Genomic DNA, 13,096 nt, shown 5'->3' with positions numbered 1-13,096 from the left:
AAGCTGAGCCATACCACAGATTATTCCTTTGAATTCCAGGCTTTAAATGTTAAAGCCAATACGCAAAATAAACCTAATTTACTTTCATTTGTTAATTTATTTCCTTCATGTGGTTCACAGCAGCTGTCCTGGCTTGCTTCTGTGTCCCCGTTCCCTTTTTACCAAGACCTCTGCCAGACACAAGAGGAGATGTAGTGAAATTCAGGTTTTACCCTTATAGTTCCTGCCTTATGAGGAACGTTTTATACCCCATATTCCAGATGTGATTTCAAACATTTTAAAATACTGTGTGTTTTTTTTTAAATAAAATTACAAAATAACCTATGGATTTGGTGAGGGAAGAGGAAGTTGATAACACATGTACCACATAGTTTATATTTACCCAAACAGTGGTAGATAAAGGAAATTTTTGAAAAACTACGGTTACCTTGTAAATACATTAGCAAAATTTAAAAATCTTATAAGGTAAGCCCTCCTATGCCTGTGTGGCTTATGCTACGGGAGAAATGCCAAGCTTTTGTTATCAAAACCAAACCATACCATTGCAGTATTAGTAAATGAGAGGAAAAAAAATTCAATGAGAAATTGCTTTATTTACTGTAAATGCTGCAGTGCCTACAGAGAGTTATGCTAGGAGAGGAAGGGCACTCTGGGGCCATTTTAGGACCACAGTATATCTAATATCATTCCAAAACTCATGCTTTCCTTGATGTAACTTTCACTACTGATATGAGGGAGAGGAAAAGAGGCAATGAGATTTTTCTAAGGTAACTGATGAGTTGGAAGAAAAGGGAAAAGATGAAGATAGTTTGGGGGGGCTTTTGAGGAAGAAAAGAAATGCCTGAGGTCTAGTTAAATAAGCTACATGAGAAGAGGAGATGGAACGTGTTGTGGGAGTGACTCCCCCCTCAATGAGAAGAACAGAGTGGTGAACAAGGTGCTTAGTCGGTTCAGGCATTTCCTACAGTATCGGATGCCCTGAGCCATGTATGTAATCAGTGCTTTCATTAATGAACTTGCCGTTCACAGCTGTAGAGCATCTACTATGTGCCAGACACTAGAGACACATAGAGGACAGACAAAGACAGGTAATACAGAAAAAATAATCGGTTCTCTTGGGAGAGTTTAATCACATCCCAAACATCTTAAGTTCGAAGAGTCTGGGCAGAGCCATGGCAAAGTCCAGCAGGAAGGAAAATACACGAGCTCGCTGTGCCAGGAGAATCTCATCTGAATATACTCAAATAAAGGTATACTTGCAGCTATAAGCAGAGAAGAGATCTCTCCGAGAAAGTGTGTAGAACAATACTTTTCTAGACTGAGTGTGCACAGAGAGCTTGTTAAAACAGATCCCATCCACCCTCCCTTAATTCTGACTCAGGAGTTGGGCTGAGACCTAAGAATTTACACTTCCAGCCAGCTCCCAGGAGTTGCTGATGCTGCCTTCTGTAGACCACACTCCAAGCAGCATGAGTATAGAGAAGGGCAGTCTAGGGATCAGAGGAGAGGATGGTCTTTGGTGTATCAGCACATTTTTGTTCTGGAACATGGAAGGAATCAACAGTAAGTAGATTTCGAAAGAATCTGTGGCTTAAAGAAAATTGGGTAAGAATTATGGGAGAGGCTTGAAGAGATGAGGACTAAAGAAAAAACAAATGGTATTTCTAGGTTAAGTAGAGACAGTAGATCCTTTAAGAAGACCAAGCAAAAATAGCCCAAGAGGAAGAAGGAAACTCCACAGAGAACAGTATCAAGGAAGCTAAGGGAGGAGAATTTCAAGAGGGAGGGGTAATTTCTTTAAAGATTTATTTATTTGTCTTGAAAGAGAGAGAGTGGACACATGAGTTGGGGAACGGGTAAAGGGAGAGAATTTTTCATGCCGACTCCTTGCTGAGTGCAGAGCCCAACGTGGGGCTCAATCTCAGGATCCTGTGATCATGACTTGAGCCAAAACCAAGAGTCAGATGCTAAATTGACCGAGCCACCCAGGTGCCCCAAGATGGAGGGTGTCAAAAAAAATGACAAAAACAAGAAAGAAAGAAAGAAAGAAAGAAAGAAAGAAAGAAAGAAAGAAAGAGCCCCAAAAGGGCTTTTAAAAAAAAGTCTAAAAACAAAAAAATTAAAAATAAATAAATAAATAAATAAAAAAAGTCTAAAATCTGCAGTCCTTAGATTTGAGAACTAAAAGGAGATTTAATAAATCATGTGGTCCAACACACCATGATTGGCAGATGGGGCAATTAAGACCCAAAAAGAGGGAGTTCCCTAAAATCTCACAGTTGACTCTTGACAAAAACATGCTCCAAGACGAATGCTCTTGTTATAGCACCATATCATACTGTCTCCCATTGGGACTTGTTTGGCAACAGCGAGGCAGCTTCATTGTTGTTGGGAGGGAGGAATGTGATGGGAAAGGAAGATGGCATGGCCTTAGGATGGGTGAAGCAAAGGGAAAAGTGATATAAATGTAAATATCCACCTTAATGGACAAATTATGTGCACTTTGAGTTTCCATAATAATGGAGGTGAAAGTTGCCGGAATGGGCCAGGAGTCCAGCTTTGATTGAGATAGAATACGGACTAGCTCCTGGGAGATGTTCCTTCTACCTTCAACAGGGATTTAGAATTCCTAATCCCAGAATTAGATTTCAAAGAGTCTAGTGATTTAATTCTACTTTAGAAGCAGAAGATTCCATGTATCAAATTCACTGATGGTCAGTTAGGGATATGGTCCATGCCTGGAACCATTCCTCACACATGCAGCAGATATCAAAAAGCATCAATTCCCTTTTCTTGTGGACAAGGGATCTAAAGTTGGACAAGAATGGTTAGAAGACCTAGACAAAACCAGGTCACGTGAGTTTGACCACTCATGCTCTGCTTTCCTAGGGTTAAGACTAGAACAACCTTCCCCTGGGTCAAAGCACCTAAGGAGGGTCTGAGTTGAAAGGAGCTGGTGTTTCCAAGGCTGCTGCAAATTCCCCAAAGCTTGTCGGGGAGGCCCTGGCAATCTCTTCATTGTGCGTACACTGTGTGGAGCTCTATATTCTGACTGGACCTAATTCAGCTTAGTTAAACACAGGTTGACGGGATCAGCACCCAGCACGGAGTAACAGAAGCCAAGAGTCAACTCAAGGAAGTACAAATGCTCGCTTCATACAAAGCAGCATCTATTCTGGTTGGAAAATGTTAAGTGAAGCTTTCCCACTAGAGTAGCCTTCTTTCCTTCATTCCCCCAACTCCCTTTCTGGAAATGCCAGTAGATTTGGTTCTCCTGCATGTGACAGAAATCAGGGGGACTTTCTCTGGTAGCTTTCAGAACTATGGTTACTGCTCTCAACTAGAGACCAGTGGTGATATTTGAAGTTTGGAAGAAATAATAGTTTTAGGTGGATTTTTTGGGTAGACAAATACACTTAAACATACGTACTGCCTACTTTTTTTTCTTCATACTAACATTGAAGACTTCAGGTCCATAAAAATGTGTTATCATGTGTCTTTCCATGTCAACAGGCACCTGTTAGGGTTATTGCTTTTTGGGAAAAGGTGGCACTCAGTGACATTTTGTGCAACCATCCCATTGCAATCATAGTGACACGTTAAAATCCCCACACTTCATCAGTTACAGAGCGAGCACATCAAGAGAAGACATCTGAGTCCCTTTCATTTACAAGTTCCATTCACTGACTACTTCCTAGGTTGGGCAAAAGATGGGCTAAGGAATGGATCGTGCTTGAGAAAACAGTATAAAGAATGCGGAGAGCTTTCCAAGTGCCTGCAAGAACCTTGACCTTCTCCTAGTCCGTTGGTCCCTCTCAAGATTGTCCAGGTACCCAACTGGAAACTCTCCAGTTGAAACATCTCATGTGTTTACCTTGCCGTGTTAGGTTAGGGCTTAAGCAAATGGAGCCTACAGGCCATTACGAAAGCCCAGTAAGGCAATATCTCCGAGCCCCCGCCTTGTGGCTCCCTCAGAGCCACGTGACAGACAGGCTGAGACTTTTCAGGGCTCCTTACCTGGGACACTGTGATGCCACACTTCTTGGCTAACTCCTCTTTGGCTTCCTCACTGGGGTAAGGGTTGCTGAGATGGGAATAGAAATATTCATTCAGGATTTCTGTCGCTTGCTTGTTGAAATTTCGTCTCTTCCGCCTTCGTAAAGAGAAAGGAAAGAACAACAACAACAAAAAAGTTCACAGCGAGTACGTATAAAAAGGGAATGAGAATCTACTTCTGGGAAAAGACAAATTTTTTATTTAAAAGTGGATTCAAGGAAATGTGCACCAAGGGGCTGGATGCCAAAACCATCATTGAAGGTACTTGTTAAGCACTTTGATTGTACGTCACTAGAGCGCTTGGCCAGAAGAACAGTCACAGATGCTCACACGGAGTGGTGAGGAACACAGAGTTGCAAAACCCAACCACCTTGGTTTTGAATCTTGGACCAACTGAACGCCAGCCGGGGGAGTGAGATGCCCGCCCTCCAAGCCTCAGCTTCTTCTTCAACTGAGAGTGAAGACAGTCATGCTGGCCTTGCAGAGTGACTGCAGCTGGAAAATAGCGAGTGTGCTCTGCACAGTGCCCGGGATAGTGGCAAGTGCTAGGTGACGGGGTTTCTTCCAAGGCTCCAGGCATTGGATCTCACCCTTAGCAATCAATTCAAGTTACTCATTTTGCACAACTAGTGAGATAGGTTTGGTTCTTCCCATTTACCAATGAAGAACTGAGTCCATAGGTCATTCGGCCAGCATGTCCTAGAACCAAGATATTAATTCAGGTCTTCCTGACTATAAAACCCAACCTCGCTCTTAGAAACAAATCATCTCCTGGCAATTACACAGACTCTGCTGCCTTAAGTTAAACATAAGTTATTATTTCCCCTGTATTCCATTCCCAGGTAAATGCACACAGCACTTTTTAAAGGCATCTGGGAAAGAGGGTGTGGAAGGCATGGAAATTAGCCCCCTGGATTGCTTGACCTCCCTTAGAAAGAGAAAAGTGGCACTTCTTAAGCAAGAACAGCTGCTAAATGGTAAAACAAAAGCCCACAGAAATCTTTTTAATACACAGGTTGCTGAAAGGAAGAGAACCACTTTTTGAATAAAAGCATTTTTCTGTCTTAAAAAAAAAAAAAGTGCTAATTGAACTAATTTAAAGTGAGAATCACTTTATTGCCGCCTCGCAGCTAAGGCCTGTAGGCAGCTGGGGGAGCTGTTTGGGGACACCAGGCTCACAGCAGAGGCTGGCTGGCCCTCCTCGAGGCGGTGGGGACTCCATCTTTAAATTAGCTCTATTAGCACTTTGCCTTTCTTGCTTTTATCAAAAGCTTTTTCCTTATGGAAGGGATTTCCAGAACATCCTTGGTTATGCCAGGACATAGGATTTCCCGATTTAGCCCACCAGAAAGCACTGATCGCCTCGCTAGACAAGAAATTCAGCTAATATTGTATTTTCAGGGTCCCACTTGGATTAATTAACACAATAAAGTGCCTGATTTTACCGGATGAACACCATCTGTCCATAGGTATTAACCACATCTGTCCAGACTATGCCAAGCCCAAGTCACTTTCCCAAATCATGCTGAGTTTCTGGGTCACCCAGCATCAGAAATTGGGCAGAATGGATTTTTTTTAAAAAGCCCATCTCAAAAAATAGGCATTTATTATAAGTCCTTGCCTGATGGGAATTTGAGGAAGATAGCCAAGTGGCGAGCACGGGCTCCAGGCCAGGCTTTAGATAACCCTTGGCTTCTTCTCTGCCTAGAGAAAACAGTTGTCTTAGGCCTGGGGAACTGGACCCTGAGGGCTCCCCTAATTGGGAGAACCTCGGTTCATTCATTCAGCTGTCTGCATTAGCATCACACTGTATTTTTTGGGAGTCTTCCAACTGAGCTCAAAGGAAGCCTCTCTGGAATGAGCTGGTGGGGCGGGGCTGGTGCAGACAGCTGTTCCCGAATCTCTTCCCATAGTCATGTGCAACCTTCCCTAGGTGGTCTCATCTACTCTGATGGGCTCCCTTATCACTTCTCTTAGAGCCGTCTCCACGGAGGGCCTTGGAAATCCCAAGATCAGGACTTCTCGGAACTTCAGGAAACCTAGTGAAAATGATGTACTTCTGCCGATAAGGTTATTTGAGTTAGACATCTGGTTTTGGCTTGAAGTGTTAGCCGCTGGGTGAGTTAACATTTGTGACTTTGAGTTCAACAAAAGCCTCGGGAGTTGGGTATCTAGGTTTTTATTGTAAGAGGCTGATCATCAAATAGTACTGGATGTACTATTGCCTAAATGCCTAAAATGTGGCATTTTAGGAAGGAAACCTTTTGCATCAGAGTGACTCAAGAGTGGGAAGTGCAGCGCCACAGACACACATTGCTAAATACCAAATGTGACTCTCCTAAGAGTCACTGTCCATCTACTACTGCACTCCTCCAGCTTCAAACACACTCTGTGTCTCCAAAACTAGCATCGGATTTCACCCAGACCAGCTCCATTGTCTTCCTTACCACACCCTCATAGACGCAGTTCACTGTATCTAATTTGTTCATTCATTCATTCATTCATTCATTCATTCATTCAAATATTTGAGTACCTAGCAGGTGCCAGAACCTGGAAGCGATTCTCAACCCCTCCTGCTGTCTTACCTTCATCAGATGATGGGCCCCAAAGCAAGTCCTGCCAGTTCTATTTTTAAAATCCAACTCTTTTATTCTAGCCTATTGCTGCTCTATTTTTGAAATGGGTTCAGATAAGCCACTATCTATCATGTGACGGTCTCGCCAGTGCTGCGCAGTGGCGCTTTCAACAGTGAGGGAAATGTTCTAGATCTGTGTTGCCCAGTACAGTGGCCATGAGCCTGCTCTTGACCACTGAGCAACTCAAATGTGGCTAGTGAAACTGAGCAGTTAATTCTGAAATCTTACTTATTTCCATGTTAATTCGGTTTGAATTAATTTAAATTTAAAATCAAATAGCCACTTACTAGATGGTGTAACTCTAGACCGACGCTTTCCAGAAATACAAGGAAGGTGTGAATTCACAGCCCTGCTGCACACTGTCAAGAGCATGAAAGGTCTTTAAGGCCTCTTTAGTTTATTCTGTGATGAACCAATGTTTATCTTAAAATAAAATGATCTTGCTCTGCATATTTGAGTAAAATGGGGAAGGTACTTCATATTTATTTTGTGTTCACCCAGTTTGAAGAGCACAGGCTTTAACTGGGGTTCTTACTGCATCTCTTCTCCCATTCAGCTCATCTTCAAGAGAAGCACTACAATAACTCTCCCCAACCATGGATCTGATCATGTCACTAATCATAGTAATAGTTATAGTAATAATAATAAAATATAAATACGACAAAATAATATATAACATAGTGATAGTTAATATATTAAATAATTCTTTTATGAATTATTGTGTGAATACCATATTCCAGACACTATACAAAGTCTTTTTTTCTTCAAATTATCTTAATTACTCCTGCGTATAGGATTAGGCCCATTTTACAGACAAGAGTCCTAGAGAGGACAGGTCACTTAGCCTGAGTTACAAAGGTTGCCAGAATTGGAATCCAAGCAGTGCAGTTTGAGAACTTATGCTACAAATTACTGTATCCTTTCCTTAAACAGCTCTAACGGTTTCTGCCGCTTTTCTCAGGACAAATTTGAAATCTTCACGGGCACAGTTAGGGGTGTTCAATGGATCTGTCCCATCCCTAGTGCCTCATTTCCTCCAGCCCTAAACATGCTCTGCATAATTTCATCTAGCCACATCATATGCTTCTCCATTCCCCAAAGACACTTGTGACTTTTATGCTCCTATGCTTCTTCACACCAACCTGTGTATTTCTCTCCCACGGCATTTGCCACAGGTTTCCATATGTCTCCCCAGCTACACAGCAAATTCCTCAAGGGTTGAAGCCACATGGCATTCCTCTTTGAAACCCCAGTGCTGACACATAGTAAGCATTCCGGGTAAGTATCGCCCATTGAAGTTGGGTTACATTGTTTCACCGTGTCCATGGGAGTCCTTCTGCTTGGCAAACACCATGCTGACTCTGAGATCCCAAACCCTCTACCCTCTCCCGCAGAGCTGGTAGATGTACTTCATGGAACACGCAATTTTACGTTCACTCGTAAGAATCGTCTGCTTGTTCCACACAGTTATGAACACCTTGAAGGTAAGACCCCCCATTGATATGTGTTTTTTTCCTTTTATTTTTTCCAGTGGCTACTACAGCATTTGGCAGAAAGCAAACTCAAGGAGATACCTCAATCTAAATATAGGTGAGAGGACCCAGACCTTCCTGGATGTCCCGCCCTCTCGTTGTCTTCTACTTTACTACTTCATTTTACATAATCCCTCTGTCAGGGTGAAATGCAGAGGTGTTCTTCCAGCTGTTTATCCTCTTATTGTTGTCTCCAGCAAAATGTGATTGCAATAACAGAAGTTAAAATTATTGCTCGAAAATCATTAAGAGTTTTGTAAGTTCTCTCTCTCTCAACTGAGAAAACGGTGTTGATGGTCCTGACAATAACCTTACAAGTTTGATAGCACAAAGTTTGGTACATAGCATGAGATAATAAATGTAGAATGAATGCATGGATGGATGGATAGATTTATTTCTGGCACAATGAAGTCAACGTAAGGAAAAGAAAAAAGAAATGACCTGAATGGACAAACCTGGACCAAGTGCTCAGCTGAGGAGTTGGGAAGGCAAAATTATAAGGCCCAGACTCCAGCCTGGCATCCCCTCCCTCCCACCAAGTGTGGGTGGAGCTGTGACCAGGAATGGATATCCATCCTGTGTCCTTGTGTCTCAGGAGATTAGGTTAAAACCTTAAAATGGTGAGATTCTCTTGCTGGCTTCCAGGAAGAAAGCAAGCAGCCAAGATGTATGCTGGCCAGGGAGAGAGTGGCTCCAGGGAGCTGGGGACCTCAGTCCCACAACCACAAGGAACTGAATTCTGCCCACAGTGGGAATGGGTGTGAAATAGGACCCTGAGCCTCAAATGAGATCACGGCCTCTCCTGACACCCAGATTACAGCTTTGTGAGACGAAGGGCAGAGGATCCAGTTCATCTGTTCCCAGACTCCTAAACCACAGAAAACTGTTCCATAGTATCTTTGTGTTGTTTTAATCTGCTTTGTGGTCATCGGTTAGGTGGCACCAGAAAACTGAGATGAGGAGTATTTCGCAACAAAGTCAGATCATTCGATTCCACATACCTGTGACAATACCAAGCCTAATCGTGCCACTAAGTATTTTACTTGTCTTCCACCAAGTCTTTCACTGATGCAGCCCAGCCCGTCAGATGCATGTGAATGTTAGCACTGACTCTGTCTTTCTCACTGAGATTTGCTTAGCAAGAGCTCCAATTATAGCACTGGAAGCAATGATAGGAACTACCCCAATTACAAGGTCTGGGTAAATATTTCTTTCTGAGCTGAGAAAACCATTTGCTCAGCCGTGGGCTGCCCTTTGGAGTTATACTCTTTCACCGATACCAGATAGACCCTCAAAATAAATGCTGCTAACGATGATAATAGCTTTGTTGTTTTAGTTTGGAACCATGGCTCAGAGGCAGTGATTCAAAGGTTGCAACCAAAGCAGGAAAGAGGCCCTCTCTTAAGTGATTGTCCTTCTGATGCCAACTGGAACCATCCAGGCGAAGGCTGTTGGAAGTGACAGGAACTGCGTACAAAGCTCGCCCAGTTTTGGGTCTGACCTTCAGCTGTGCACAGCATAGTTACAGCGAGAAGAAATCCAACAAGACAATGATTCTGCTCCTCCCTCCTCCCCGGGTTCTCTCTGCATGGGAATCCAGTTTGGGCCCAACTTTCCTCTTTTTCAGTAACTGCCAACACAAATACCAACTCCAGAATTTTAACTAGGGGGGTTTCCATGGGGATGGAAGCAACACATGCAGAGTGGCGGTGGTGGCAGCATGGGTGCCGAGCCCAGACAGAGGCCACCAGTCACTTGCACTCTGGATTGTGAGTACCAGCCTGCTTTAAAGAAGCTGGGCTGGCAGCAGGCCATCAGGCAAGGGAGATGCACAGGGGACCTGCTTCAGGGCGACTGTGCCTCCTTCTGCATCACCATGCCCAGCTGGAAAAAGCTCTCTTTGTGTTAACTTTCTCTTGACTGATCCTGTGGAATTCTGGTGGCCCAGAGACACATTTTGCTAGCTGGCATTCTCATTCTGTATTCCATGTGACCCAAAACACACTGAATAAAAGGGAGTTTAGGAGATGCCAGGGAGTTTTAAAGAGGTCTGTGGACCGCAAAAACCACCATTGTGAACAGAGAGAAATACAGGTAAGCGCTAAATAATGCATGACTTCGAGGGTGAAAAGATTCTACAAGGAGCAGTGACTCTGTCTCATTGAAAAGGGACAAAACCATAGATCATGAAATGGCATACTGTCCTGACACACCTGAAGTTCCAATAACCCAAATCATAGAGTGGGGTGATTTTTAGGAATTGAAGCAATGACTAGTGAAATCTGCACTTACAGAAGCTGGCTAATCTAAGATGGGCTGCAGATCGTGAAGGACACCCACACTCTGCAAACATGTCTGCAAGATCAACTATCGAAACACTCCTCCCCAGTAAACGAAAGATATGATGATTGCCATCTTGCAGCCGGCATACCAGAAGTTAAAGATACCAGAGGGATTTGCATAAATCCAGTGGTCTAGAGAATCAAGGACCAAGAGCTGATTACTGGTTCTCTGTTCTCTAGTTTTTTATCTTTGTTTAAAAGGACCTTTCAATCTAGGATTTCTTCAACTGAATTCTATGAACTCACAAGTGAGGTCATGAGTAGCAATGCCAGATGGAAGACATGAAGCCTGGATTGAAAATGTGGCCCCTGCTCCTCCTCCTCCACATCCTTGTGCTCCTAATACGCAGCTCAGAGTATGCCACGTGGCCACCTACTTACAAAGATTTGTTAAGCCAAGCAAAATGCACTCTCTGGCCATACGTAACGTGGAGAAGATCCCAGCTTTTCAAACTGCACTAACGTTCTGGAGAACATGTGTCCCTGAGGCATCCAGTGAGACCGCTACAAGCCCAGGGCGACAACAGGTAGCTCTAAAAGCGGTACTGAGTCATATGAACACAGAAGTGCGACCTTTGCTCTCACCTGCCTCACTCATTCCTGCTTCCCAAGCAGAGTGAGTAACAGTGGGAACAGAAGGCGTCCCTTCTCATCATACATTTTCCTGGAGCTGCCTAAAACCGATGGCTGATGCCGTCCTGCAGCCTCCCTCTCCTGACCCAAGAAGCAGGCTGCCATTCAGCGTGGCTTTGGACATGGTGAAAATGGAGCCCAGAGAGAGGGGCCAGCTATGGGTCCCAACCCCAGATCCGGGATATCCCCAGTGGACAGGTGGCCCTGTTGGCGACTCACCGCGCATCCAGAAACCGGGAGCGCAGGATCATGACGGCCTCGCATGTGCTCTGCTTGAGCTGCATCTGAATGGAGCTGAACTTGCGATGAATGATGCTGACCATCCGCTCGATCTCCTTCGGGGAGATGGGCCTGGTCCGGCTCTGCTCCCGCAGGAGGTTCATCACGTGGGTGGTAAACTCGTTGCACGCCTAGAACAGCAGGACAATCAACACCGGCACATGTGGACGGCCAGGGCCTGGACAGAAGGCTGTGTGGGCTCTTTTAGGGATGCAATGAGGAAAGAAAACTCAGCTAGATTGTGGGATAAAATAAATGACAGGCCTAAAAATACGTTTCATCCTGTTTGACTCTACGTTTGGCCACGATTGAGATTTTTTTTAAGGGTGAAGATAAATCTTCATCTTTTTTTCTCACAATTTTACTACAGTGAAAGGTGAGAACATGAATCCTAGTATAAGATACACTCTACCACCCTTCACCCCAAGGTTCACAGCCCAAGAGAGCTTAGGGTCAGAGAGGGCACAAACTTCTCCCTTGCTCATTATCGCTGATGTATCAGAACTTCCAAATGTTCAATTTTGGGATGTGTAAACAGCCAAAAGAATGGAATCATGGGATTAAAAGCTAACCCTCCTGGGAGATCTCTCATAAACCTACTTCTCCTTTCAGTCTTATTACGAGAATTCCCTCCTCTGCTGGGCTTCTGAAGACCCACTACATCCACCACACAGATTGGAACCTGTCCTCAGAGGCCTTGTAGAAATGGGATCAACACATGATGTAGAGGATTCAGGAGTCATCCCTGCAGAAGGGAAAACTCTCAGGTTAGACCAGTAGACCACCAGCTCTGGGGGTGACGTTAAATATCAGTTGTCCCACCTCCCTACTTTACACTGGGGTAAAACTGCGGCCCAGAGAGAGGAGGGGCCTTTTCCTAAGACACACAGCAGAAAAGGAGCAGCCACGCCAGGACCTGAACACTTCCTACTCCAGGCCGGGGACTTCTGTCCTTTCCCAGAGCCCAAACTTGCTCCCCTGAACACTAACCAGTGCCCTTCCTTGTGGTTACTATTACTTATCATCTCAAGTCTGGTTTCCATAGCTGAGCATTCAGATGCAACATTACAAAACTATATTAGATTTGTAACACAAAAGGCAAGACGATCTTTGACAGTTAAAGAATTAAGGACTCAAAGGGCTCCAACTTAATACCAACACCAGAAATGCCACTCATTCATGAATGGTAACGCTGCGCTGCATCTGTTTTTACAGCACAAAGCCCCTCATTTCTGTCAATAATGCAGTAACAACAACATATTCCCTACTCAATTCTCTTAAGAAATCTTTCGAGATTGGTTGGCCAAAGATTATCTAGGCAGGCCCATCACCAGGCTGAGTCTACACTGGGGACCAGGGGACCTGGTCTTTGACCCCAATTCTGTAGGTGTCTGGGCAAAGCCTTTCACTACTCAGTGCCTCATTTTATTCATATGGGGGAATGGATTTAATCATTCCTACCCCTTAGCAAGGCCAGCAACACCCATGGTCTTATATGGTGACCCTCAGATGGTGTGAATCGTGCTCATGAGGTGAGAGGGGCCTGAATGGCCTGTGTTCGGATCCTGCCTTGGGCCTTGGAAAGCTGCCTAACCTCTCTGTGACTCATCTTCCTTAT

The 13,096-nt window shown here is 44.2% G+C and overlaps 1 protein-coding gene across 8 annotated transcripts in view; it reads right to left on the bottom strand.

Moving 5' to 3' along the window:
- Positions 1 to 13,096, bottom strand: part of PBX1 (PBX homeobox 1) — a 325,769-nt gene that overhangs the window by 74,084 nt on the left and 238,589 nt on the right. For all 8 annotated transcript variants that reach the window (XM_072814604.1, XM_072814610.1, XM_072814602.1 and 5 more), the window contains 2 exons: positions 11,419 to 11,609; positions 4,018 to 4,153 (listed from right to left, as the gene is read on the bottom strand). In XM_072814604.1, coding sequence (XP_072670705.1) covers positions 4,018 to 4,153; positions 11,419 to 11,609 — 327 coding nt within the window. The remainder of the gene's footprint in view (positions 1 to 4,017; positions 4,154 to 11,418; positions 11,610 to 13,096) is intronic.

Source organism: Canis lupus, chromosome 38, assembly GCF_048164855.1.
Source record: "Canis lupus baileyi chromosome 38, mCanLup2.hap1, whole genome shotgun sequence".
In the NCBI taxonomy this organism is placed as follows: Eukaryota; Metazoa; Chordata; class Mammalia; order Carnivora; family Canidae; genus Canis; species Canis lupus.
The sequence above is the reverse complement of the archived record's forward strand: the minus strand, read 5'-3'. Positions and strand labels throughout refer to the sequence as shown.